The sequence below is a fragment of the Dama dama genome, chromosome 1, assembly GCF_033118175.1.
Source record: "Dama dama isolate Ldn47 chromosome 1, ASM3311817v1, whole genome shotgun sequence".
Taxonomy (NCBI): Eukaryota; Metazoa; Chordata; class Mammalia; order Artiodactyla; family Cervidae; genus Dama; species Dama dama.
In genome coordinates, this window is record NC_083681.1 from 60546195 (window position 1) to 60571769 (window position 25575).

At 39.5% G+C, this 25575-nt stretch overlaps 1 protein-coding gene across 1 annotated transcript in view; it reads right to left on the minus strand.

Moving 5' to 3' along the window:
* The window catches only part of DCDC1 (doublecortin domain containing 1), a 455120-nt gene that overhangs the window by 60275 nt on the left and 369270 nt on the right, over window positions 1-25575 (minus strand). Inside the window, exons 22-28 of the mRNA XM_061149231.1 lie at window positions 22948-23047; window positions 20029-20164; window positions 18275-18428; window positions 10340-10498; window positions 9029-9229; window positions 3662-3755; window positions 86-256 (exon numbers count right to left, since the gene is read on the minus strand). Coding sequence (XP_061005214.1) covers window positions 86-256; window positions 3662-3755; window positions 9029-9229; window positions 10340-10498; window positions 18275-18428; window positions 20029-20164; window positions 22948-23047 — 1015 coding nt within the window. The remainder of the gene's footprint in view (window positions 1-85; window positions 257-3661; window positions 3756-9028; window positions 9230-10339; window positions 10499-18274; window positions 18429-20028; window positions 20165-22947; window positions 23048-25575) is intronic.

Below are 25575 nucleotides of genomic sequence, written 5' to 3' on the forward strand. Positions count from 1 at the left end.
TAAGGTTTTCTGGGGAAAGGAGTTTCTTGCTTTATTAAACTAACCCAACCCTCCCTCCTCTTTTTTGTGGGAAGGAACCACTTACTGGTTGATCAACGTTTTCTTCTCTAATCACAGAAGATGTACAAACACCAGCATAGTTTGCAGCTGTGATCTCTTTATCCAGTGCAGTGCTATGAAAGGCCATAAAAGCTTTCATACTTTTCATGTAATTCCACTTTTGATTAGAAGCCCCATTGTTATGTGATTTGTATTTCTGAAAAAAAAAGGAGAGAGAAAAATATGGAGTCAAAGAGAAGAATTTATGATTTGTGTATAGCAGTCCTAGTTTTCATTGCATAAATTCAGAAAATACAGATAATTACTCAAAACTCTACTATGTAGTGATAACTACTCTTGATATTTGATGATTATACCTCATATACACTTGCACTCTTTGATTTATAAAAAACATGGAATCAGAAAATACACAAAATTTGATAACTGCAGTAGTTTTTTTTTTTTTTAAGTATATGTATTATTTGATCTTACGGTAGTTTACTTTACCAGTATTCAGCAGTTAAACATGTAGATTGTTTCTCAAGTTTTCTTTACTATAAGCAAAAGAGCAACCAACAATCATAAAATAAATCTTTGTGTAAATCCATAACATTTTGAGAACAAATTCTTGAAGTAGAATTGCTAATAAAGGAACAGGATCATTAAAAAATTATGATGTATAATATAAAGCTTTATCATATCAAAATATTTTCTAGAAAGGTTATTCTAGCTTACACTTCCATCAGTATTATACGAAATGGTCTCTTCACACTCTTGCCAAAGCACTGAAAATTTAATAAATGAAAAATAGTACCTCGTTGATATTTTAATTTACATTTCACTGGCAACCAAGAAGGTTTTTTTAAAAAAATATGAGTACACTATATTTTCAGGTGTCTCAGTGGGTAAAGAACCCACCTGAAATGTGGGAGAGGCATGAGACAAGGGTTCAATCCTTGGGTCAGGAAGATCCCCTGGAGAAGGGACTAGAAGCCCACTTACAGTATTCTTGCCTGGAGAATCCCACTGACAGAGAAGCCTGGTGGGATACAGTCCACAGGGTTGCAATGAGTAGGACATGACTGATGCGACTGAGCATGCGCACACCCTCTATTTTATGTATTAGAAACAGCATACTTATCCTAATTATAAAACTTGGTTTGAGCGTTAAGTTAAAAAATGAGTAGTTTCAATTTTAGGGAATTTAAACCAGAAGATTAGTTCTAACCAAACATATAATGACACTTCAAGGAACTTTATAATGAATAATACTTACTTTACCAAAGAGAGATTGATAGTGAAGAGGAAAATAAATGAGTCTTAAGAATTGATTTAATAGGTCAGACAATAGAGCATCCCTCAGAGGTATGCAAAACAAAGACTATATTTCAAGGAACAGGGAGAGGGTTTAGTAACATTAACCTAACAGGCCTCATTTTTATTATTTTACATGAACATTGATATATTCTTATAAACTGCTTCAAGAAATAAAAATGAAACAGCAAGTAAAGAAAAAAACTCTTGAAAGGTAATACAAATTACCTTGAGATCAAGTTCATTTCTTATAAAAATGGGAACCTTAGGGGAAAAACCTCCATATCTATAATTTTATGAAACTAATTAAGGTACTAAATTTTATCTGCATGAGGTTTTACCTCACTGTCGTTCATGCCAAAGAGGCACCTACCAGGAGAAAATGCGATGTTATATACACAGTATCTCACAGAATAAAATTTTAGACCCTCATAGACTATAACCCGCCAGGCTCCTCTGCCCATGGAATTTTCCAGGCAAGAATACTGGAGTAGGTTGCCATTTCCTCCTCTAGGGGATCTTCCTGACCCAGGGATCGAACCCATGTCTCTTGCATCTCCTGCATTCGCAGGCAGATTCTTTACCATTTTCAGGCAGATTCCTGAAGTCCTATCATCATGAGAGAAGATTTAATTAACCTTTCGTGTTTGTTCAGATTCTTTACCACTTGAGCTACAGGGAAGTCCTTATTATTAACAATGTGAAAGTGAAAGTTGCTCAGCCGTGTTTGACTCTCTGCGACCCCATGGACTATACAGTCCATGGAATTCTCCAGGCCAGAATACTGGAGTGGGTAGAAGATCCCCTTCTCCAGGGGATCTTCCCAACCCAGAGACTGAATCTACCTGTGATGCAGGAGACCAGGGCTCAATCTCTGGGTTTGGAAGATCCTCTGGAGAAGGGAATGGCAATCCACTTCAGTATTCTTGCCTGCAGAATTCCATGGACAGAGAAGCCTGGCAGGCGACAGTTTGTGGGGTCGCAAAGAATCAGATATGACTGAATGACTAACACACACACATTTGTTCAGATTGCTGTATCTAAATTTTGGATTCAGGACCTGCAAAACAAGTTGTCTCATTGCTATTAAAAAATGGCGTAAAACAAATTCTATTTGGAGACAATATATTCTGTTCAACAAAAACATGGCAAATACTGTGGAGGACACAGAAAGTAAATGCAGAGAAGGGACACTCCTAAACTTTCTCTCCTCCTGAATATCAGTCGTGTGTGATTCTTTGCAACCCTGTGGACTTTTGCCCACCAGGTTCCTCTGCCCATGGAACTATCCAGGCAAGAATACTGGAGTGGGTTGCCATTTCCTCCTCCAGGGGATCTTCCCAACCCAGGGATTGAACCTGCCTCTCCCATGTCTCCTACATTGGCAGGCAGATTCTTTATCATTAATACCACCTGGGAAGCCCGCCTACCAAGGAAAATTTACATACCCATCTAGGAGTGTCTTTGGTAAGTAAGGATGACAGACAAACATGGGAGAAAAAATCAACTCCATAGGTCTTTACCCAAAATTCAAATGAAGCCGGCCTTCTCTGGACTCCAAAAATTGCTTGGCTGCTCTAAATATTTGCAAAATGTTGAAAGTGTATTTCAAACGGATCTCTTAGTAGAATTAACATTGATGAGCTCACATCCTCCAGGAAGACTTCTCTGACCATGGTCTTTACTGCCAGTTGCCAGGTGAGAGGGAACTGGCTTATGTTTCCAAATCATTGAACTTAAAATATGTGCATCTAACAGGCTTCCCAGGTTGCACAGTGGTAAAGAATCCACTTGCCAATGCAGGGGTCGCAAGAAATGCAGGTTCAATCCCTAGGTGGGGAAGATCCCATGGAGTAGGAAATGGCAACCCACTCCAGTATTCTTTCCTGGAAAATTCCATGGACACAGGAGCCTGGTGGGCTACAATCTATGGAGCCACAAAAAGTTGGACACGACTGAACACACACACACACAACAGCCATTCGCCTGATTGCACTCACTTCTGAGACACTATGAATGCTTTTGGGATAATTTCTCATGCTTGCCATTGGATTTGATTTAAGTAACTCGCATAGCTCCTGACATTCATGCAAGCCCACAGTCACCATCTGTTGGATTAAACTAAATTAAGGGCTACATGAACATGTTCAATTTGAAATCTAGGCAGATTATTGTGAATATTTTAACAATGGCATTCAAGATAAGTTTCTATGACCTATCTTTCTCCCAACAAGGAAGCCATGGAGCTTTCCTTAAATTTAACTAAATAAAGGGCTGTAATTACTTTCTTAGCCTCTGTATATCTTACCTGAGCAATAACCGGGTAGCCACAGACTTCATCTCTAGCCTTGGTCATAGACACTGCCAGCACGAGATCTGGGTTACTCACCAGGTGAAAAGTCCTTGGGAAAACAGGATTAGGCACATTACAAAGCAGCATTACCAACTTAGAGCGCCCCCTGTGCTACTTACCTGGGCACTGCTTCTTAGCGCCATAGATCCTCTGTGATAATGGATGTGAAACCTTCTAGGCATTTCTCTCCACCATGAGCACAAAATTAAGCTTTCTTGGTGGAGAGTGCTGGAAGAATATGGGAGGAGAAAGGGGCTCTCCTGTTCTTTCTGGCTGCTGCGTGAGGTCAGTGTTTGGGAGTGGGGATATCCAGGGATGCTCTGCCAAACCAGGTGCCCATATGACACGGTCCCTTAAGCCCTCAGAGCCCTGGCCTGGTGCTCATCCGCGTGTGGCCCTCTCGACATGGACACCACGTGCTCCAGGCCTTCTGCTGCACCAGCAGCCCCATATCCTCTGCATTTCAGTGCGTCCAGCGACAGCTGTACCCCCACGTATGTTTCAGAGGGCTGCTTCCTGCTCACCCAGCAACCACAGACCAGATCTCACCAGGCAAACTGGCCCATTTCTCTGCCACCCAGTGTACAGTTCCCATGCTTTTCTGAGTGAGTTCTGAACTCCGGGCTTGGGAGGGACCCAATTCCAAGTTTTTCCTCAACTCTCTCATCCCCAGAGTCCCATATAGAGGGATTTTTTTTTTTTTAAATCTGATAGCCATTTATCACAGTTTAATAATTCTTTATGTTAAAGAATCCTGTTTAAATGACTGTATTTTCTCTCTCTAGACTGTACCCAGACACTCTCCTCACCCGTTCTGCTGTTGAAGAGGTAATGTGGCAGAGAGATTAAGAACATGGATTCTGAGGCCACAATGCCTGAGTTTAAACCTTGAATATACCTCAAGATTTGCTCAATAACACTGTGTCTCAGTTTCCTCATCTATAAAATCGGATAATGGAGCATACCTCACAGGGCTCTCATCTCAGGAATATAATGGGTTAATGCATAGAGAATGCATTGAATATTGTCTGGCTCGTGGAACTTAATATGAGCTACTATTATTGATGGCTGTGATTTTTTTTATAGCTTTCCCTCAAATTCTTCTTTTCTACATGAGTATTTCCTAAAAGTCTGAGATTTATGTTGAATATTTTTAAGCTATATTGGAGTTAAAAATAAAGCCTCCTTGACTGAAAAAACAGACAAAATTACAGAACTAACCACTCCCCCAATTCTTTCCCTTATGTCACTTAAAAGCAAAAATAAACCAAACATTCAAGGATATTGTCTGCATAGCAAAAGCCTGCTCTTTATGTCTGTCAACATAGTTGTGTTACAGACCAGCAGTGGCATTCCTGCTGTGGAAAGTATAGCTAGTCCTGAGTATAAAATTTAATGATGTGGAAGTGGAAGAAAGGGGGAGAAAGAGGGGGTGGAGGAGAGCTGTTGTAAAAATACAGTATTTTTACTTTCAAGACTTAAAAGGTGCTAGATATCTAATTTAAATCTCTGAACATAAAACAAAACATTCTCATTGTAAAGCACATGACCGACTCACACTGTTGTACAGAAAAAACCAGCACAACTTCGCAAAGCAATTACGTTTCAATGAAAATATTTTTTAATAAGTAAAACAGATGAGATAGGAAATACCCCAAACCTTAAAAAAAAAACAGAATTTGAAACATCGTTTATATTCCTATAAGACTATCACTATTAATCATACAATGTGTTTCTTCCTTCTATTGTTAATGAAGTGTCATTTTAAATCCAAAGTGGGTATTCGATTTTATCAAATATCTTTTTAGCGTTTACCAAGTCTGTGCACGGTGCGAGTGCTGGTGTTCAATGTTGTTCATCTCTGTAGCCTCAGCATGGGGCATAGTTTGCATCCTGCATTTTTATTGGCACTCAGTAGTAGTCAAATGAATGAATGATTCTATATTTCCTGCAACTAATTACTGAGGTGGTGCCTAGACGAGTTACCTAGCTTTCTCTGTTTCTGCTGCCAAGAACAGATGTAGCCACTTCTTGGGTGCTTCAGGGCCACGCTCAGCCATGTCAGCGCTGATTTCTCTTTCTTTCTTTTTTTTTGGACAATCAACCGTCACTTGCCCATAGCAGGGTGCTTACATTCTGCAGGACCTCTGAGCTCGTGGATGTCTACATGAAGCCCACTATGTGCCACACAGCAGTGTGAGAACTTTGTGTCCCAGCAACATCCAGCACGAGGCACAGCCTCTTCTACTAATCCCAGCACAAGTGTGCGCAAGCCAACTCAGCCCCGTGAGCTTCCCCTAGCTTTAGAACAAGTGACTGACTAGTCACTTCTTTCGGCTCCGAATTCCATGACACTATATTTTTTTTCTTTTTATAATTTTGAAACTTGCTGAGGAGGATTTTCATCCCTGAGTGTTTTTTCATATTTCCCTTTAGAGACCACATGATTAATTCAGATTGTGCCAGGGTTGAAAGTGGAAGAGAGATACCAGATTATCTCTAAAGTTGACCTGGGCCATCTTTTCTGTGTGGCTGGAAACCAAGTGAATGTGTCTCTGGCAATTTCCTCCCTCCTGTCGGCGCCCCTTTGCTCATTTCTTGCTGACTCTCCTAGACCATTTGCTCTGCCAGCTAGGCCTTGTTCTCACAGTCATAATTTCCCTTAAGAGGTTTTGCTGATAATTGCTTAAGACATCAGATTTACTAGTTGTTTTCTACTTTAAATAGGCCACAATGAAAAAGCAATTCAAGACCCAAAGGACTGAATGAAAGGTAGAAAATTCTAGACACAGTGACAGCACTTGGTACCTCCCATCATGCTGGCAGTAAACTACTGGGCCAACGCTCTATTGGTACAAATTCTGACTGGGCAGTTGCCTCAATAAGTGCTAATTTACTGCCTGGGGAAAATATGGGTGACCGAAAGACTATGGTTCACATAAATGGGATTTTCTATAGGTTTTGCTATGTAGTGTAACCCAGGGTTCTCCAGGCCTCACCAGCTTATCAGAACAGATGGGTTTCAATAACTAACTACATGAAAAAAAGCAAAAGCAAAATGACAAGGTAAAATGTAGAAGAAAGCTCGGAATTACTGTCACTATACAGACACATTTTCGCCAAGGGACATTTATTCCTCTGAATAATGCCCATACCTAATCAGCAAGACTTCTGCAAAACCTCTCCCGCCCACGTGCTTAGATGGTGACCCATGTGTTCATGAGCAAACCTGTCCCACTGCCGCTCCCCATCACAGCTCCACTTCTCTCTAGACTCTGCAGTTTCCAACCAGGGATCAATCAATACCACCATCTCCCTCCAACTGTTCCTCTCTTCTACAGTTTGACATGGGGAGGCCTCAATATGACAATGCTGCAGAGTGTTCTGGAAAGTGGAAGGAAATTGGAAGGCACCATCTTCTTTTGTGTTATATGCGGTTAGATTTTCCAAAGCAGTGATGGAGTGCATAGCGTTATAAGCAAGCTTCTCCTTGTTTTTACTTAAACAGCCTGTCCTTCCCCTCTTCCTGATTTCCCCACAGCACTCAGAATGGAAACCAAAACCAGTACAGACACTGAACAAGGCTGAGCAGGACTCAGAACTTGTCCTCTCTTTTGATGACCAAATGTTTCTGAATGAAACATCAAATGTGGCTGTCTCCTTGGGGTCACTTTTCTCATCCCCCATGCCTGACAACTCCAGTCCTTCCGCCATGCTCAAATTCCAGTTCTTAGGCTCAACTAGGATGACTACTATAATACAGAAAGCCAAGGCAGTAAGGTGCAGCTCTAAACTCCAGAAAAGTAGAGATGGGTAGCACTAGCTTCCTGGGCAGGAATTTTTATCTGTTTAGTTCTTTGCTGAAAGCGCCAGCACCTAAAACACTGCCCTTGATAATCCTTTGCAGCTAAATGAATGAATTCTGGTCCCATACAGAAAACTATTCACAGGGACAAAAGCCTGCTTCTTAGCTTCCCCGTCACAAAGACAGCTTAGCTAGGATGAATGGGGCGAAAGAACACACTCACCAGGTCTGTCTACATGTTGGCTTTTCAGCAGTCTCTAAAACAAGGCCACATGTGTTCCCTGCTGGCGGCTCTGAATCTCAGACCAGGGAGAAGAGGAAGGCTAGTTCCTTTCCTGTCCATGCTGGCCCCTCTGCTGCCGCCTGCTGAAGCATATACAGTCTCTCTAGAAGCAGTGGTCCCCTAAGCCTTCTGCATCAGACACCCTTCAGAATCCAACAAAAATCACAACTGTTTCCCAGGAAAAAGAAAAAGTATTCCACAGGTATACAAACACATTTTTTGTATGTAGTATTTCAAGAGACTGAAGAGGGCCCTGGAGCCCCACGATATAACACGAATGATAGACTTGGAAGCAAATCATCTAAAAACCAAGGAGTTGTTCTCTCACTTGCTAAAGAAATGTTCAAGTATGCACAAAACCAGAGAGAAATGTATAAGAAACCACCACAGACTCAACAGTTAACAACATTCTGCTATTCCTGTTTCATCCACTGACCCCTCACCACTTTTAAAAGTTTTGCTTTGCTAGAATATTCTAAACAAATCTGAGTTTTCAGTTTTATCTATAAATACTACAATGTACATCCAAGTGATCATGACTTTTAAAAAAAAAACATAACCACTAAACTATTATGACATTCTATAAAATTAAAGCCTTCTTTAATATCACGTGCTACCCAGACCATTTTAAATTTCTTCTGATTGTCTAGGAAATAACCTTTCCGACAGTGGTAAGCTTCAAGCTAGATCCATACAAGGGCCAGTCATGGCACTCGGTTGATATATTTGATTAGGGCAAGAATTCAATTCAATTTCACTGTGTGAGTAGAAGCCACATCAGTCAGTTATCTGATGGAAGTGGTGGATGGGAGGAAAAGCATGCATGTGAGGAGGTACATGAGACTCTATTAACGAAAAGTACCGCACAATTTTCAAAATAGGACTTTTTAGAATTATTACTTGATTTTATGATGTTTTCAAATCATAAAAATCAATTAGATGAGCACCTAGTTTTCTCTTGAACTTGGCTCATTAAAACTATGAACCCAATAGGTCAGAATTCACATTCCTTATCTGTATCCAGAGTGGATGGGTTGTGTGTAGACTACTGAGCACTTACATTTGATTTCACTTTTTCTTCCTTGAGTAGGTTAAGACAAAAATCACTGGCTACATTAAAAAGAAAATCCAAAGTCCTCAAATATACCTCTGCCTGCTCTGTGGGGACCATGTTGGATCTCTTTGGCTCCCATTCACCTCTTGATATATTAACGCCCAAATATGATGGGTTTACCTGCTGTCTTCCTTGTGCATCCAGCGCTGATGACTATCATCTGCTTTTTTCTCCACCAAAACCACCTCCACACCTGAGCGCAGGTTGGGGCCTCGCACCCCCAAGACTAGCCGAGGAGCAGCATAGCTTATAATTTGCCCATCTCTGTATTCAAACTGCTGGTGGCAAAGTTTCTGCAATTTACTCTGTTTTGGAGAAAGGCTGAGATAAAGAAAACCCCATTAGCAGCAGAAAAATGTCCTGTGCTCTGATGTGCTGGAGATTGCAAATTCTGTTGGCGAGAGACCTGCCGTGAACCAAATTCACTTGTAATGGGGAAGCATTATCATCAGGAGAGCAGTGAAGCCATTTGCTTTGCATTGTCAAGCTGATGTAAAAAGTAGAATTCTGAGTTTATTTTGTAATAGGAATATGTTTATCCAAGAGAATATGAGAAATCCATCAGCAAAGAAAAAAAAATCATTTTAGATCATTTAAAGAGAAAAAGAAGTAGGAGGCAGAACAGCGCAAATAGAAATCAAAACAGAGAAAAACAGAGGAGTTCTCTACAAATGATGATCATTTCTATCCACTATCTACAGAACCCCTGGCAAATACAATCCTATTCTCCAAGCTTTTTCCATCTTCCCTAACAGCTTATAGACTATCATAAACCAAAATGATGATACGCTAATAAGTTAAGAATGTCTAACTTAAATATCTCTTAAGGCATTAAACAGACTTAATAAATCTATCAAACATAACAATGCATTAGCAATTAATTTATAAATGTCTATTAAGTCCCTACTTTGTGCATGGACCAATGTTAAGTGTTGAAGTACCGAAACTGTTTATGTAAATTGCTATAATGTTAAGTAAATACATAAAGATCATGGAATAATGAAAAGTACTATAGATTTCTGTCATTTCACTAGACACTGACCAGAGAAAAAAATAAAATTAAAAGGCAAGAAATTGCATTTTACTAATTTCTTAAAGACATCGGGGCATTTTACATGCTTATTCATAAGTTCATTCACATACTCATTTCACTAAAATACAGGCTCTGTCCTAAGTTCTCAGGAGGAAAGGCTGATGGGCTTACCTTTTAAAAGAAAAGACAAAAGTGAACAAGAAATTACACCACACAGCTAAAGCAAGAAGGTACTTCCCACCAGTACCTGTAAATGCTTCAGTCAAAATCACAAGAAACACAGAAATGTGTGTGTTGATGTAGACAGCGACTAACAGTAATATAAATTGTTAGGAATAAAGTGAGTGAACCTAAGACCAGGTAGAAATATTTAACGGGAATCCCTTACAATTTTTTACCTGTATTTCTTCTCTGGTTCCATATTTTCAAAGAGCTCTTCTTCCATTTTCTTTGGAAGATTGTCATCCTCATCAAAGTTATGAGAAGATCCCTGCCAGGCATACCTGAGAAGCGTGTGACAAGCCTTCATTCTGAGATGGGCTCTTGCATGTGAATCCCTATCAAGGTTGAGAAGCAAACAGAGGTCTGAGAATTCTGATTTATACTCACAGGATGTTCTCTGAGGTGCAGTCTGATTGTATCCTAAAGGATGTTAGTGGGTCTGGAAATCACATTTCCATAATGGTGCCTAACATTGCAAAGTCACATCCTACTAATACACAATTTAGAATTTTAATACAAAGCTATGAATAAAATTTCTCAATCACATAATAAACAGCATTCATCTTTGTTATATTTACTCAGGAAAAAAATGGGGCCATATGTATTCTATTTCAAAAATAAGATTAGGACTGCTCAATAATTTTGGAAATTCATAACAAACATGTAATGAGACTCTTGCCTACTCCATAAATCTGGCATAATTCTGTCTGAAACAGACAGCCTAGATTACTAGGTTTCATAAAATTTACTCATTAGGCAAGGTTAAGGAATCTTAATTAACTTTTCCTCTCAGTAGAAAAATCTAGAGAGACTCAAATAGCACTAGCACAAACATGCCAGGTTTTGATAGAGAATAATATACAAAAACACTTAAATAGTCATAGTCTGAATAACTGAGTGGGCCTCCTGGCTTCTTATTAAGATGAAATCGTGAACAGACACATAACCACCATGCAGATGTGAGTATATCAAGTTCCCAGGCACAGTTCAGGGTACAGTGCTTGCATGGGATCATGATACAATATGAGAACTGCTCTGCTGATGGCAGGATACATATACAGGCAAAGCAGCTAGCATACTTCAGTACTCTAAATGTGCGTAAGTGTAAAGAAAGTTCTCTGGGGGAAGTTGTGGTCACCAAGGTGCTTGTGGTAGTTTGATGTAACTGCAAGCAGTGTCAAAGTACTCAAGTCTCCAGGGACAAGTCCTGCTTTAGCAGAGCAGACCATACACTTTTCAAATGAAGCAAAAGTATTACATGTGGATATGGAATTGGTGGGTAACTGCCTCATTCAGAACTTTAGCAGAACAGCTTCCCAAGTTAAAAAAAAAAAAAAACCTCATTAACAGTTAAAGAGAAACAGTGCCATCTTGTGTTGAAAATATAAAATGCAGCTTTCCCACCAACTTCATCTCTTTGATGAAAATAGACCAACAACAAAAATAAAGTCAGTTTTAACACAGTCAACAAGGTGTAAATAAGATGTTTCCTCCAAGTTGAGATATTTTATCTTCTAACTTAGGCAGTATGTATGCTCTTCAGCTTCCAAGCAAATGAAGTACAGTACAGTCAATTTTAGAACAGCCATTAAAACAGACACCTAAACAAACATCTTGCTTCATTGATTCATTTATGTCCACTAGTTAGAACTGGACATGGAACAACAGAGTGGTTCCAAATTGGGAAAGGAGTACGCCAAGTCTGTACATTGTCACCGTGCTTATTTAACTTATATGCAGAGTACATCATGTGAAACGCCGGGCTGGATGAAGCACAAGCTGGAATCAAGATTGTTGGGAGAAATATCAATAACCTCAGATATGCAGATAACACCGCCCTTATGGCAGAAAGCGAAGAACTAAAGAGCCTCTTGATGAAAGTGAAAGAGGAGAGTGAAAAAGTTGGCTTAAAACTCAACATTCAGAAAACTAAGATCATGGCATCTGATACCATCACTTCATGGCAAATAGATGGGGAAACAGTGGAAACAGGGACAGACTTTATTTTCTTGGGCTCCAAAATCACTGCAGATGGTGACTGCAGTTATGAAATGAAAAGACGCTTGCTCCTTGAAAGAAAAGCTATGACCAACCTAGACAGCATATTTAAAAGCAGAGACATTACTTTGCCAACAAAGGTCTGTGTAGTCAAAGCTATGGTTTTTCCAGTAGTCATGTATGGATGTGAGAGTTGGACCATTAAGAAAGCTGAGTGCCGAAGAATTGATACTTTTGAACTGCGGTGTTGGAGAAGACTCTTGAGAGTCCCTTGGATTGCAAGGAGATAGAACCAGTCAGTCATAAAGGAAATTGGTCCTGAATATTCATTGGAAGGACTGCTGCTGAAGCTGAAGCTCCAATACTTTGGCCACCTGATGTGAAGAACTGATTCATTGGAGAAACCCTGATGCTGGGAAAGATCGAAGGCAGGAGAAGGGGACGACAGAGGATGAGATGGTTGGATGGCATCACTGACTCGATGGACATGAGTTTGAAAAAGCTCCAGGAGTTGGTAATGAACAGGGAAGCCTGGTGTGCTGCAGTCCATGGCGTCACAAAGAGTTGGACACGACTGAGTGACTAAACTGAACTGACTGAATTCATTCATTCATACACCTAGTCAGTATTTAGTTAGTCACAGATTCCTTTAACTAATATTCCTTGAGCATCTACTACATTATAGGGACAAAGGTCTAAGTATTGGGGATACAGTGACGGACAAAACTGTTCTCAGGATTCATGGAGCTTACATTCTAGTGGGAAGAAGAGAGATAATAGACATATAAATGAATAAACAAGCAATATAAGTGTTACAGGTGGAATAAAACAGGAAATTGTGATAGAAATTGGGCAGGGTCAGGTAGGACCTACTTTAGCAATGGAGTCAGAGAAGGCACCTCTGAGAAATGATGTTAGAGTTGGGACTGGGACAATGGGAAGGAGCCAGTCACATCAGTACCTGAAGGGACAACACTCTAGAACAAGTGGAAAGGCTCCAAAGCAAGAACATACATGGCTCATTAGGAACAGAAAGAAACTGGTGTGACAGGCATATAATTAGTGAAGGGAAAGTTAGTACATTAAGGCTTAAGAAATGACTAGGGCCGGGATACAAGGCACTGAAGAAATGAGAACATTCTCTTTAAACTCCAGGCTCTGAAGGTCTTTTCTTCCACAAAGCATCAACACAGAGGTTAATGCCCTCAGAATTTCTTTTCCACTTTGTTTCTTTTACTTCTCATCAGAAATCTTTTCACCGAACCCAACTATCAAAAGAGTTCCTTCCAGATTTACATTCTAGCCTCTTGCTTGACAGATGTCCCTCCTTAAATTATTTTCCTCTTTTTAAATATGTGAAAATCTCCATACAAACATTATGTAAGAAAGGCTAGGGAAATTTTGTGTTTACTTAATATAAGATGATAGGGGTTTGAGTGATCAGAAATAGTTCAAAGAACAAGTGAAACTTAGCCTGGAAAATATACAACCCAGAAGATTAATGACAATGAGTTCCAAATACTTTAAACAGGTGAACTCATAGAATAGAGACATTCTAAATCACCATTTCAACATTAAAACAGGCTGTCTTGTGAAATAGTGATCTCCCTGTCAATTAGGAGAAAAGACTGGATTAAAAGATCCTGCCTAGAATGTACAGGACATTCCTACATCATTTTTTTTTAAACCTGAGGTATAACATGTAACACTATATTAGTTTCAGGTGTACAACATAATGATTTGATAATTGTATGTATTGTGAAATGATCACAAATACATGTAGTTAACATCCATCCCTGCAGATAGTTACAAATTGTTTTTCTTATAATAACTTTAAGATCTGCTCTCTTAATGACTTTCAAATACACAGTGCGATATTACTAGGTATAGTTACCATGCTTCTGCGTTATGTTGTCGAATGGACTCAACCATTTTTAGATCAAGGATTCCAGGCCTTGATGAAATCTATGAATCAGGACAAGAATCTCTGCTCTCAAAGATATCATTTCTTTTTTCTTATTTTCTGTTTATTTTTCCAAAATACAGTATAATAACTCAGAGGCTAAATGACACATTCTTTAGAAGAACAACAAGAGGGGATGTTAGGAAAGTTTGTGGCCCATTCCCTTACGATTGAGCAAGATATCATATAAGTCAAATCACTCTCTCTGTGAAAGGTTTTCCTTTCTGGGGCCTTTTTAGTGTCAGGATGTAGGACCAGATGAATTACCCACAAAAATGAGGAAGTTTGATTACTGACATAAAAGTTAATATTCTTATACATGAGCACAGAAACAATCTTTTAAAACAGTGGGTAGCAATGATGTATAAATTAATTTTCAATTACTACAATGGTAATTTCTGGTTTCATAATTTGGAAACTCATTCAATGATTCCTTCATTTATTCAGTAAATGATGACAAAAGTCAGTTTCCCTGGTTTTCGCAGAACACATGTGACAGTTTCTCCCCTCAAGGATTCCCAAGTTGGTAGTTGTTGGTGAGGGAGAGGGTAAGGATCTGATAAGTACATTGCTAGCACAATCATTGTCATGATTGATTTCAACGATATCAACCAGTGAGGATGGGGCATGTCAAGGTGCCTCAGTTGGAGAGAAATGAGTATGTGATCAGCAGCACATCAGTGGAGTAGGCAATGTTCAGCTGACAGCTTGCAGCTGCTGAGCTGGAGCTTGGGGTTCACATGGCAGACAGAAGAAGTATGTAGAGGAGATGGGCATGTGGGCATGAATGAGGGTTAACACGGGCCTGGATGAGGGCCAGGAGGACTTGGAATTGCAGACTACACAATGTTTTCTGTCTGCAGTAGGTAGCCATTGAAGAACTGTATAAAAAGGATTGTGCTTTAGAAAGGTGATTGTCCAGAGATGAAACTTCAAGGTGAATTGGAAGGAGATTATGGAGATAGAAACCAACCAGAAAGCTATTCCAGCAATCCAGGATGGTAACTTACATTATCATACATTCAGCTGGAATCTCCAATAAGGAAGAAACACAATTGCTCCTAAAGTCCATGCTGATGGAAACCAAACATGATGAATTCCTCAAATAAACGTCCCCAGTTCTAAGATTCTAGTCTTTTTAAAAATAGTAATGTCAAGGACTTTTTCTGCATCTATTGAGATTATCATGTGGTTTTTATCTTTCAATTTGTTAACATGGTGTATCACATTGATTGATTTGTGTATACTGAATAATCCTTGCATCCCTGGAATAAACCCAACTTGATCATGATGTATGAGCTTTTTGATGTGTTGCTGAACTCTGTTAGCTAAAATTTTGTTGAGGATTTTTGCATCTATGTTCATTAGTGATATTGCCTATAGTTTTCATTTTCTGTGTTGTCTTTTATCTGGTTTTGGTATCAGGGTGATGGTGGACTAATAGAATGAGTGTGGAAGTGTTCCTTCCTCTGCAATTTTTTGAGAGAGTTTTAGAAGGATAGGCATTATCTCTTCTCTAAATGTTTGATAGAATTCTCCTGTGAAGCCATCTAGTCCTGGGCTTTTGTTTTTTGGGAGATATTTGATCACAGCTTTAATTTCAGTGCTTGTAATTGGGTTGTTCATAATTTCAGCACTCCTTAATTATTAAAACTCTTCAAAAAATGGGCATAGAAGGAATCTACCTCAACATAGTAAAGGCCATACATGATATGCCTACAGCAAACATTATTCTCAATGGTGAAAAACTAAAAGCATTCCCCCTAAGATCAGGAACAAGGCAAGGGTGCCCACTTTCCCCACTATTATTCAACATAGGTCTGGAAGTCCTAGTTAAAGCAATCTAGGAAGAAAAAGACATGAAAGGAATCCAGATTGGAAAAAAAAGAAGTAAAGCTCTCACTGTTTGCAGGGCATGATACTGTACATAGAAAACCCTAAAGATAATATCAGAAAATTACTAGAACTAATCAGTGAATTTAGCAAAGCTGCAGGATACAAAATTAATATACATAAATTACTTGCATTTCTATATACTAACAGTGAAAAATCAGAAAGAGAAATTAAAGAATCAATCCCATTCACCATTGAACAAAAAGAATTAAATATCTAGGAATAAACTTACCTAAGGAACTGTACAAAGAAAATTATAAGCCATTGATGGAAGAAATCAAAGATGACATAAATAGATGGAGAGATATTCCATGTTCCTGGGTAGGAAGAATCAATATTGTGAAAATGACTATACTATCAAACACAATCTACAGATTCAATGTGATCCCTATCAAATTACCAATGGCATTTTTCACAGAACTAGAACAAAAAAAAATCACAATTCATATGGAAACACAAAAGATCCCGAATTGCCAAAGCAGTCTTGAGAAAGAAGAATGGGGCTCGAGGAATCAACCTTTCTGACTTCAGATTGTACTGAAGACAGTATGGTACTGGCACAAAAACAGAAACATAAACCAATGGAACAAGATAGAAAGCCCAGAAATAAACCCATGCACCCTTTGGGTATCTTATATCTGACAAAGGAGGCAAGAATATACAATGGGGTAAAGACAGCCTCTTCAATAAATGGTGTGGGAAAACTGGACAGCTACATGTAAAAGAATGAAATTAGAACACTTCCTAACACCATACACAAAGATAAGCTCAAAATGGATTAAAGACCTAAATGTAAGACCAGAAACTATAAAACTCTTAGAGAAAAACATACACAGAACACTCGATGACATAAATCAAAGCAAGATCCTTTATGACCCACCTCTTAGATTAATGGAAATAAAAACAAAAGTAAAGAAGTGGGACCTGATTAAACTAAAAAGATTTGCACAGCAGAGAAAACCAAAAGCAAGGTAAAAAGACAACTCTCAGAATGGGAGAAAATAATAGCAAATGAAACAACTGTCAAAGGATTAATTTCCAAAATATACAAGCAGCTCATACAACTCAATGCCAGAAAAACAAACAAACCAATCAAAAAGGGGGAAAAAGACCTAAACAGACATTTCTCCAAAGAAGACATACAGATGGCTAACAAACTCATGAAAAGATGCTTAACATTACTCATTACTAGAGAAATGCAAATCAAAACTACAATGAGATATCACCTCACACCAGTCAGAATGGCCATCACCAAAAAGTCTGCAAACAATAAATGCTGGAGAGGGTGTGGAGAAAAGGGAATGTTCTTGTACTGTTGGTGGGAATGAAAATTGATACAGCCACTATGGAAGACAGTATGGAGATTCCTTAAAATACTAGGAATAAAACCACAATATGACCCAGCAATCCCACTCCTAGGCATATACCCTGAGGAAACCAAAACTGAAAAAGACACATGTATCCCATTGTTCACTGCAGCACTATTTACAATAGCTAGAACATGGAAGCAACCTAGATGTCCATCAACAGATCAATGGATAAAGAAGTTGTGGTACATATACACAATGGAATATTACTCAGCCATAAAAAGGAACACCTTTGAGTCAGTTCTAATAAGGTGGATGAACCTAGAACCTATGAAGTAAGTCAGAAAAAGAAAGATAAATACTGTATTCTAACACATATATATGGAATCTAGAAAAATGGTACTGAAGAATTTCAGACATAGAGAAACAGACATAGAGAATAGACTTGTGGACATGGGGAGAGGGGAGGAGAGGGTGAGATGTATGGAAAGAGTAACATGGAAACTTGTAAAATAGACAGCCAATGGGAATTTGCTGTATGGCTAAGAAACTCAAATAGGGGCTCTGTGTCAGCCTAGAGGGGTTGGATGGGGTGGGAGATGGGAGGGAGGTTCAAAAGGGAGGGGATGTATGTATACCCATGGCTAATTCATGTTGAGGTTTGACAGAAAACAACAAAATTCTGTAAAGCAATTATCCCTCAATAAAAAAATAAATTAAAAAATTGTAGCATCATAACAGAATTATTGAAAGTAGATCATTGTGATGGTTGAACACTGAAGCTCCAGCTCTATCCTTTTGCCCGGAAACTAATTAATACTAGCTCTTCAAATGCCATTAGTTTCACAAACTTGACATGGGTTCCCCGCATGGGCTCTGAGCTGTTACTGAGCTAATGAGCTAAGTTCAAATAGGAACAGGTAGCTTTTCTGGCCACACTGATTACTCACAGAATTTCACTGGAACCATTTTCTAATGTTAAAGTATTTTTTTGCATTTGCTTTTCCTCTGGTTCTATAATTTGCTTCTCTTTTCCAAAAATTGGTTTCCTCACAGCAAGCTTGGCTCCAGACACAATGTCACTTTGGACTTCTAAAACAAGAGCTGAACAGAAATGCACAAATTGCAAGGACATATTAGTTATGATCTCAGAGCATTAGGATTTTGAAAACACGTGTTAAAACAAAAATGCAGAAACTTTCCAGCTGTTGTGTCTAAGAGAATACATTCTAAGTATAATTGATAGCTGCTCTTTAAACTAATAAATTGAATTTCACTTAATTTAATTTTTGTAGATTCTTTTCTCTCAAAATATTTTCAGTCAAAAGTGCTAAAAATAGGTCTTTCCAAAAATAAGCTGGCTATTGTAAATTGTAACTATTCAAATGGGTTACATTATCTAGATATATGCCTTTAGATCACTCTCTGGGATTCCAGACAATTCAGTGAAAGTTCCCAATGCCTTAAGAGACACATGCAAAGTTTAATATACGGTGTTCAATATATGCAATAAGATACTATTTTAAACTATATTAATGAATTTTCTCTTTTTCCTTTCTATGTATAGCATATTTGTCCTGGTCCTGGGGTAACCTTCAGGAAAGATGGACGACCATGAGGAAATGAGCAACATTACAAGAGGAAAACATAAGTACAAATACAGTTTTGACATTCAAGCACAAGACTATGGCCATGCCAGTCAGGATGACACTGTCATGAGTCAGGATTTTTTTTTTTCCTCTAAATGCCTTTAGCTCCCATTTAACTCATCAAAGTTTTCATCTCAGAGTTGAGCTGGAGGAACTCTACCATTTCTGGGCCTGAGGGAATCTGTGGTGGAATACAAAGGTGGAAAACCAGCACCAGGTGTCATGATTTCCTCCCACAGGTGTCTTAGCTAGATGAGGAAACACTGAGGACATTGCCCATTGTTTAGGACACAGTGATGAGTTACCTCTTGAGCTGTCCTCACCCCTTCAATCTACGTGAAGCTGGATCTGGTTTCTGGGAGGTGCAGCCATGACTCAGGATTTACTGACAGCCATGCAGGGGAGCTTTGCAGAAGTGGCTGCCAGCCAGGGGTCAAGAGGTTTTGTAGCAAGGTTTGCAGAGATGGCTACCCAGCCACAACCAGGCTGCAGAGAGCACAGGAGAGGTGGAGGGAGGTAGGAAGCACTACCCCACCCAAAGCATTGTCTGGGCCAGAAGAATGGGACACTGTCACTCAGCCATGGACTTCAGCCAGCACGGCCCAGAAAGCAAGAGGATCTGCACCCCAAGTTCCTTCCTTCCATGCTAGAGAAGAACTAAAGTGAGAGTCTGGAGACTGGGAAAACTGAAAGCCTTCACTAAAGGGCCTATTTAATTAAACGGATGGGACAAATGTAAACCTGACAGTACATTTAAAGTTTTCCTCGTTGGGGGTATACCTGGGGCTCACAAAGCAGGCCCAATTTGTTAAAGACAAAATAAAAGTATGTTTTCTTTGCACATTCAAAGTACAGTGTGAATTAAAATTGCAACTCTGTTAAATAAAAAATTAGTCTAATATGAAATAGTAAGATGTAGGGATGAAATCTGACCTGTTTAAACAAGCAAATTTCTTTTTTAAAAGCCATATTATTAAGGTTTTTTTTTTTTTCCACTCTGTGTATATATATATACAGAGAGAGAGAGAGAGAAGGTAAATAATTCCAATGCTTACCCTCTATCTTACGCATACTGCAGAAGGTTTGAATTTTAGAAATATCTGATGCTAAGTTCCTTAGGAAGATTTGTTTCTTTTGCTGAGCAGTGGACAGGTCAGGATTGATCCAGTGTTCACCACATGAAACGTACACCTACCAAAGAAATAATTCTCTAATCTCATACAATTGCTCACAGCAGCATTATTATACCCCAGACTGGAAACAATCAAAACATCCTACAATAAGTGAGTAGTGAAACAAACTATGGTACCATACTCAATGATAAAAGGAATAATGCTCATTGATAAAAAGGCACAATCTATTGATAAACACAACAAAGTTGATGGATCTCTATGGTTTCGTACTGAAAGAAGTATTTCTCCATATATCTTTGCAACTTACTATGAATCTCTATGAATCTCTAATTAATTCAAAATATTAATAAGGAGTTGTAGAAAAAACAGAGGATATAAAGGAAAGAAGGAAGGGAGGGATGTGGGGAAGGATGCTAAGTCGCTTCAGTCACGATCGACTCTGTGTGACCCCATAGACGGCAGCCCACCAGGCTCCCCCGTCCCTGGGATTCTCCAGGCAAGAACACTGCCATTTCCTTCTCCAATGGAAGAAAGTGAAAAGTGAAAGTGAAGTCGCTCAGTCGTGTCTGACTTAGCGACCCCATGGACTGCAGCCTACCAGGCTCCTTCGTCCATGGGATTCTCCAGGCAAGAGTGCTGGAGTGGGCTGCCACTGCCTTCTCCGTATGGGTATAAATCAGGGGTTTGTAAACTATGCCAGGCTAAGTCACTTCAGTCTTGTCTGACTCTTTGCGACCCCATGGACTGTAGCCTGCCAGGCTCCTCTACCCATGGGATTCTCCAGGCAAGAATACTGGAGTGGTTTGCCATTTCCTTTTCCAAGGGATCTTCCTAACCCAGGGATCAAAGCCATGTTTCTTACGTCTTCTGCATTGACAGGCTGGTTCTTTACCACTGGCACCACCTGGGAATGAATGAATGGATGAATGAATGAAAGTTGCTCAGTTGTGTCCGACTCTTTGCAACTCCATGGACTGTCCATGGCATTCTCCAGGCAAGAACACTGGAGTGGGTTGCCTTTGCCTTCTCCAGGGAATCTTCCTGACCCAGGGATCGAAGCTGGGTCTCCTGTATTACAGGCAGATTCTTTGCCATCTGAGCTACAGGGAGGGCTGAGGTCCAAATCTTGCTCACAGCCTGCTCTTGTAAATAAAGTTTTATTGGAACACAGCTATGCCCACTCATTTGCATATCTGTGACTGCTTTTGTGCTACAGTGGCAGAGTTGATATTTCAATAGATTCCATATGGCCTGTGAATATTAGGAAGTGTCAGTTCACAGAAAACTTCACAGAAAACTCCAACAACCACTGGTATGAATGAACTTGTAGTATATGCATTGAGCTGTTAATGGACATTTCTAGATGCTGAGATGACAGATGATACTTTTCCTTTTTGCTTATGTGTACTTTCTAAATGTCTTTAAATAAATACATATTTGTTCGAAGTGAGAGTAATATATTGAGAAAGACTTGGTTAAAAAAAAAAAGAAACTCAATGCTGCCTTTTTGGGGTCACTCACTAATCACACATACTTTCTATGTCGACCCAGGGGAAGTTTCCTGAAAAATATCTTCTTTCTGATCAACAAGGTTCTTCTCTCACAGACATACTCAATTATGTGATTGTTCATGTTTCAATCTCCACGTCGGTGGCTCCAAACAGTTGGACAGATTCATTTCTAACAAATGTGCAGGATCTTTTAACAATCACTCCTGATTCCATCCCATTCTCCTTTCACTCCTGCTCCCTCTGCCCCCTGGTGGCCTCAATGACTTATCTTTAAATTAGATTTATCTTTTTGCATTGTATGCTTTATTGCATCAACCTTAAATTCTTTCCAAAATAACACACTGAATAAGCACAGCAGCAAAAACAAAAATATTAGAAGGAAACAAACAAGACACTTGGCAGAGATAGAGTTAGGATTCAAAACACAATCTAGCAAGCTCCAAGAACAGAGGCTCTCTGCTCTGCCATGCTGCCTCTAATATTAGTCAATGGTACTTTGAATTTCAAGGGGTACTTCTTTCAAGGGGTCTTGACATTCAGAGCTGAGTCAAGTTCTAACAATTTGGTACAAGCTTGGTTCTCTGTTCAAAGAATTTCAGGCATCTATCAAAGTGGGTTTTCTTTTCGAACTGATACTTCAAATTCTGTAAGTGGGAGAAAAGGCCGGGCAACTAAAGTCCTTCCACTTCTTAGCATTCTCCAATCACTCAAATTGTTGTTGAAACATTTCATCACTAAGATGCATCTGACTCTTTTGTGACCACATAGACTGTAGCCCACCAGGCTCCTCCATCCATGGGATTCTCCAGGCAAGAATACTGGAGTGGGTTGTCATTTCCTTCTCCAGGGAATCTTCCAGACCCAGGGATCAAAGACACCTGGGAAACCCAAGCACTCAAATAGTGTATGAGAAGCTAGATATGATTTTTTTTTCTGAAAAGGTGAAATTATCATTTAGGAAGAAATTGTTAAATAACCACATTTTGAAAACCTCAAAAACAATATAGAATTTACCTCCTTAAAACAGCAGGGCAGAAATCACAAGTGGGTAATAGTTTGGTTCTCTCCAGTTTCTGCCGTCATTTATTTATAAGGTGGTTGTGATGAGCATTAAATGAGTTCTGTCATATACAGCCCTGAAAATCATGCCTGACACATAGAAAGCAGGCAACAATAAGCTATTTGTATTACCTTCTGATGGTTGCTGAATTAAGATAATAGTGAGAAAAAAAATAGGAGGAAAAGATGGTGCTTGAAGTCATATAAAAAATATTTTTCTTTTAATAGTACCAGTATATTAATATTCCTAGTTTCATGGTCATGTTTTTACCAGTTCATCTCTTTGAAGTTCTTTTAGGGTGAAGATTTCCTTCCCTTTTTCACTGAACAATCTCCGAGCTGCAGAAGGTAAATTTAAAATTTCAGTGCACCTGTAATATAGACACAAAAATTGACCTTGCATGCGGTAAGTTTCCAGCAGAAAAGAGAGTAAATCAAAGAAATCAAGGTGGGTCATTAACTATACTAGTTCTACAGGACTGTGGGACAGTTGAGAGCTCAGTCCTGGAATCTATCAGATGCCTTTTGAATTTCATTCCCCCTCTTCAGGTGTAGGACTTGGACAAATTATTTAAAACCTCTAAGCCTAAATTTCTTACTTGTCAAGGTTGTTGTGATGATTAAGGGTTGATTATGAAATGTGCTTATTATTAGCACAGTGCCAAGCATGATCGACAAGCAATAAAAAAATGTATATATCATTATTGACTTTTCACTCCTCAACATGCTCCTGTGAAATGAAAGTCACTCAGTCATGTCTGACTCTTTGCGACCCCATGGGCTATACAGCCCATGGAATTCTCCAGGCTAGAATACTGGAGTAGGTAGCAGCACTCTTCTCCAGGGGATGTTCCCAATCCAGGAATTGAACCCAAGTCTCACGCATTGCAGACAGATTCTTCCCACACTGCAGGCAGATTCTTTACCATCTGAGCCTCCAGGAAAGCCCCAACATGCCCCTATACTTTCCTATTTGTGGGTCTTTTCTCTTGTTCTTGCTTCCATATAAAACACCTTACTCAGCTTTTGCTGTTGAAGTTCTACTCTTTCTCCAAAGTTACATCCATCACCCAGTAGGTCCTCATCTCTCTCCACCAGAAGTGATTCCTAATAACCCTTTAAGTCCCTTTCAAATAGGAATTTTTCGCCAGGCTAAACATTCAATTGTGATTTTTTTTTCCCCCTCAAACAAGCACTGAGCCAGCCTTGTGGATATCGAGATGAATGATACAGTTGCCCTGTTTCCTGGGGGGGCTCCCTCTCTAGTCAGGGGGAAAGACTGGTCGGTAACTGAAGTGTAATATGAACTAACGGAGTTGTCACAGGCACCTGGCCAGAGTGTTGTGAGAACACAGAGGAAAAACAACGAATTCCTCCAGGGAAGCCTCAGCTAGGGAAATGACCTTTAGGGGTGGACCTTGATGAATAAACAGGAGTTCACCAAGTAGAGTTAGGACGCAGAGAAGTTTTACATGGCTGGAGCTGGGTTTGTGGACAGGAGGTGGATAAGCTTTATCTTTATCCACTGGATATCTTTACCAGATAAAGCTGGTAAAGAAGATAGGATACAATTGGGAACCACTTAGGATGCCAGACTAATGAACGTGACCTCAATCCCATAAGTATCAGAAAGCCATTGGGGGTATTATGGCAGAGGAATGGTGCAGTCAGATCTGCTTTTTAGAAAAAGAACTGTCAGAAAAGTGGAAGGTGTGCTCGAGGTGGAGAGGTGGAGTTCATACAGTCATTTACGGCAGAGGTAAGGAGGTAGAATTGCGGGGAAGAGGAAGAAGAGCTAGACAGAATGATGGGGCATGTCCGAAAGAATGCTGTTTTTTTATTAAAATGTAGTCTATAGTAAATGAGTTAGAAGTGACTTTGTGCTCATCAAGAAAACCCAGCTGTATGAAAAATATTTCTCAACTTTATTTCCTTAGATGGCATAAAGACATTTAAGTCAGTAATTAGGCTTCCATTTTTCTGAGAGGTCTTAGAAAGAAATAAGCCAGTGGGAACTCAAGTCTCTGCTTCTCCTGTCACAACCCTGGAGTCTGATGGATTGGTGAGGCCTGGGCCACGTTTCTCATCCATAGGAGTTGTCGGGGTGGAGGGATGGGGGGGGCGGGCGGCTGTAAGACGATTGAGCCCCAGTTGAAAGATTTGCTTAATTTTCTCTGGATGCTGCCCAAAGATTCTGCCACTTACTCTAGATCCAAGCATGACCTAAGGAGAGTTACCATCATCATAACCTGCTCCCACTCACATTTTCCTGGGAGAATTTTGGACTACTGCAGTATCCAGTTTTAGGACAACTGGGAGAAGAGATTGAATAGGAAGTTGGCAGATTTTTCTTCCTTCTGTTCTTGGAAACCCTAGTTTAATAGTGCTGAATTTAACTGGTCTGAGTAGCTGTGCTAGAGATTAGTTGCTTCCTCTGTGTTGAATTCCTTTAGCTAGTTCACGTGCCAGCATCAATGGAGAGAAAAGAAAGGAACTGACTCTTAAGTGCCTAATAAGGAATGTGGACTTTGGAGTCAAATTGACTGGGTTCAAACTCTAGCCTTCTCATGAATAGGCTCTGTAACCTTGGAGAAACTACTTAACTTCTCTGAGCCTAATTTTCCCCATTTGTAAAAGGTAGGCAGAGCAGTACTTCTCTTACAGGGATATTGTACAGATTAAATGTGTGAATACCTGCAAAGCATCTGACACATAAAAGTCAGCAACATATTGTTAAAACAGACCATGCACTGCAAGCACTTCATATCTACTCTCTTGCTGAATTCTCACACCTTTTCTGAGAAGCCCATTTTATGGATGATGCAACTGAGCCTGGTGCCCAAGGTCACAAAATTGGTGAGTTCAAAAGCTGAAATTCAAACCTAAAACTCTCTGGGTC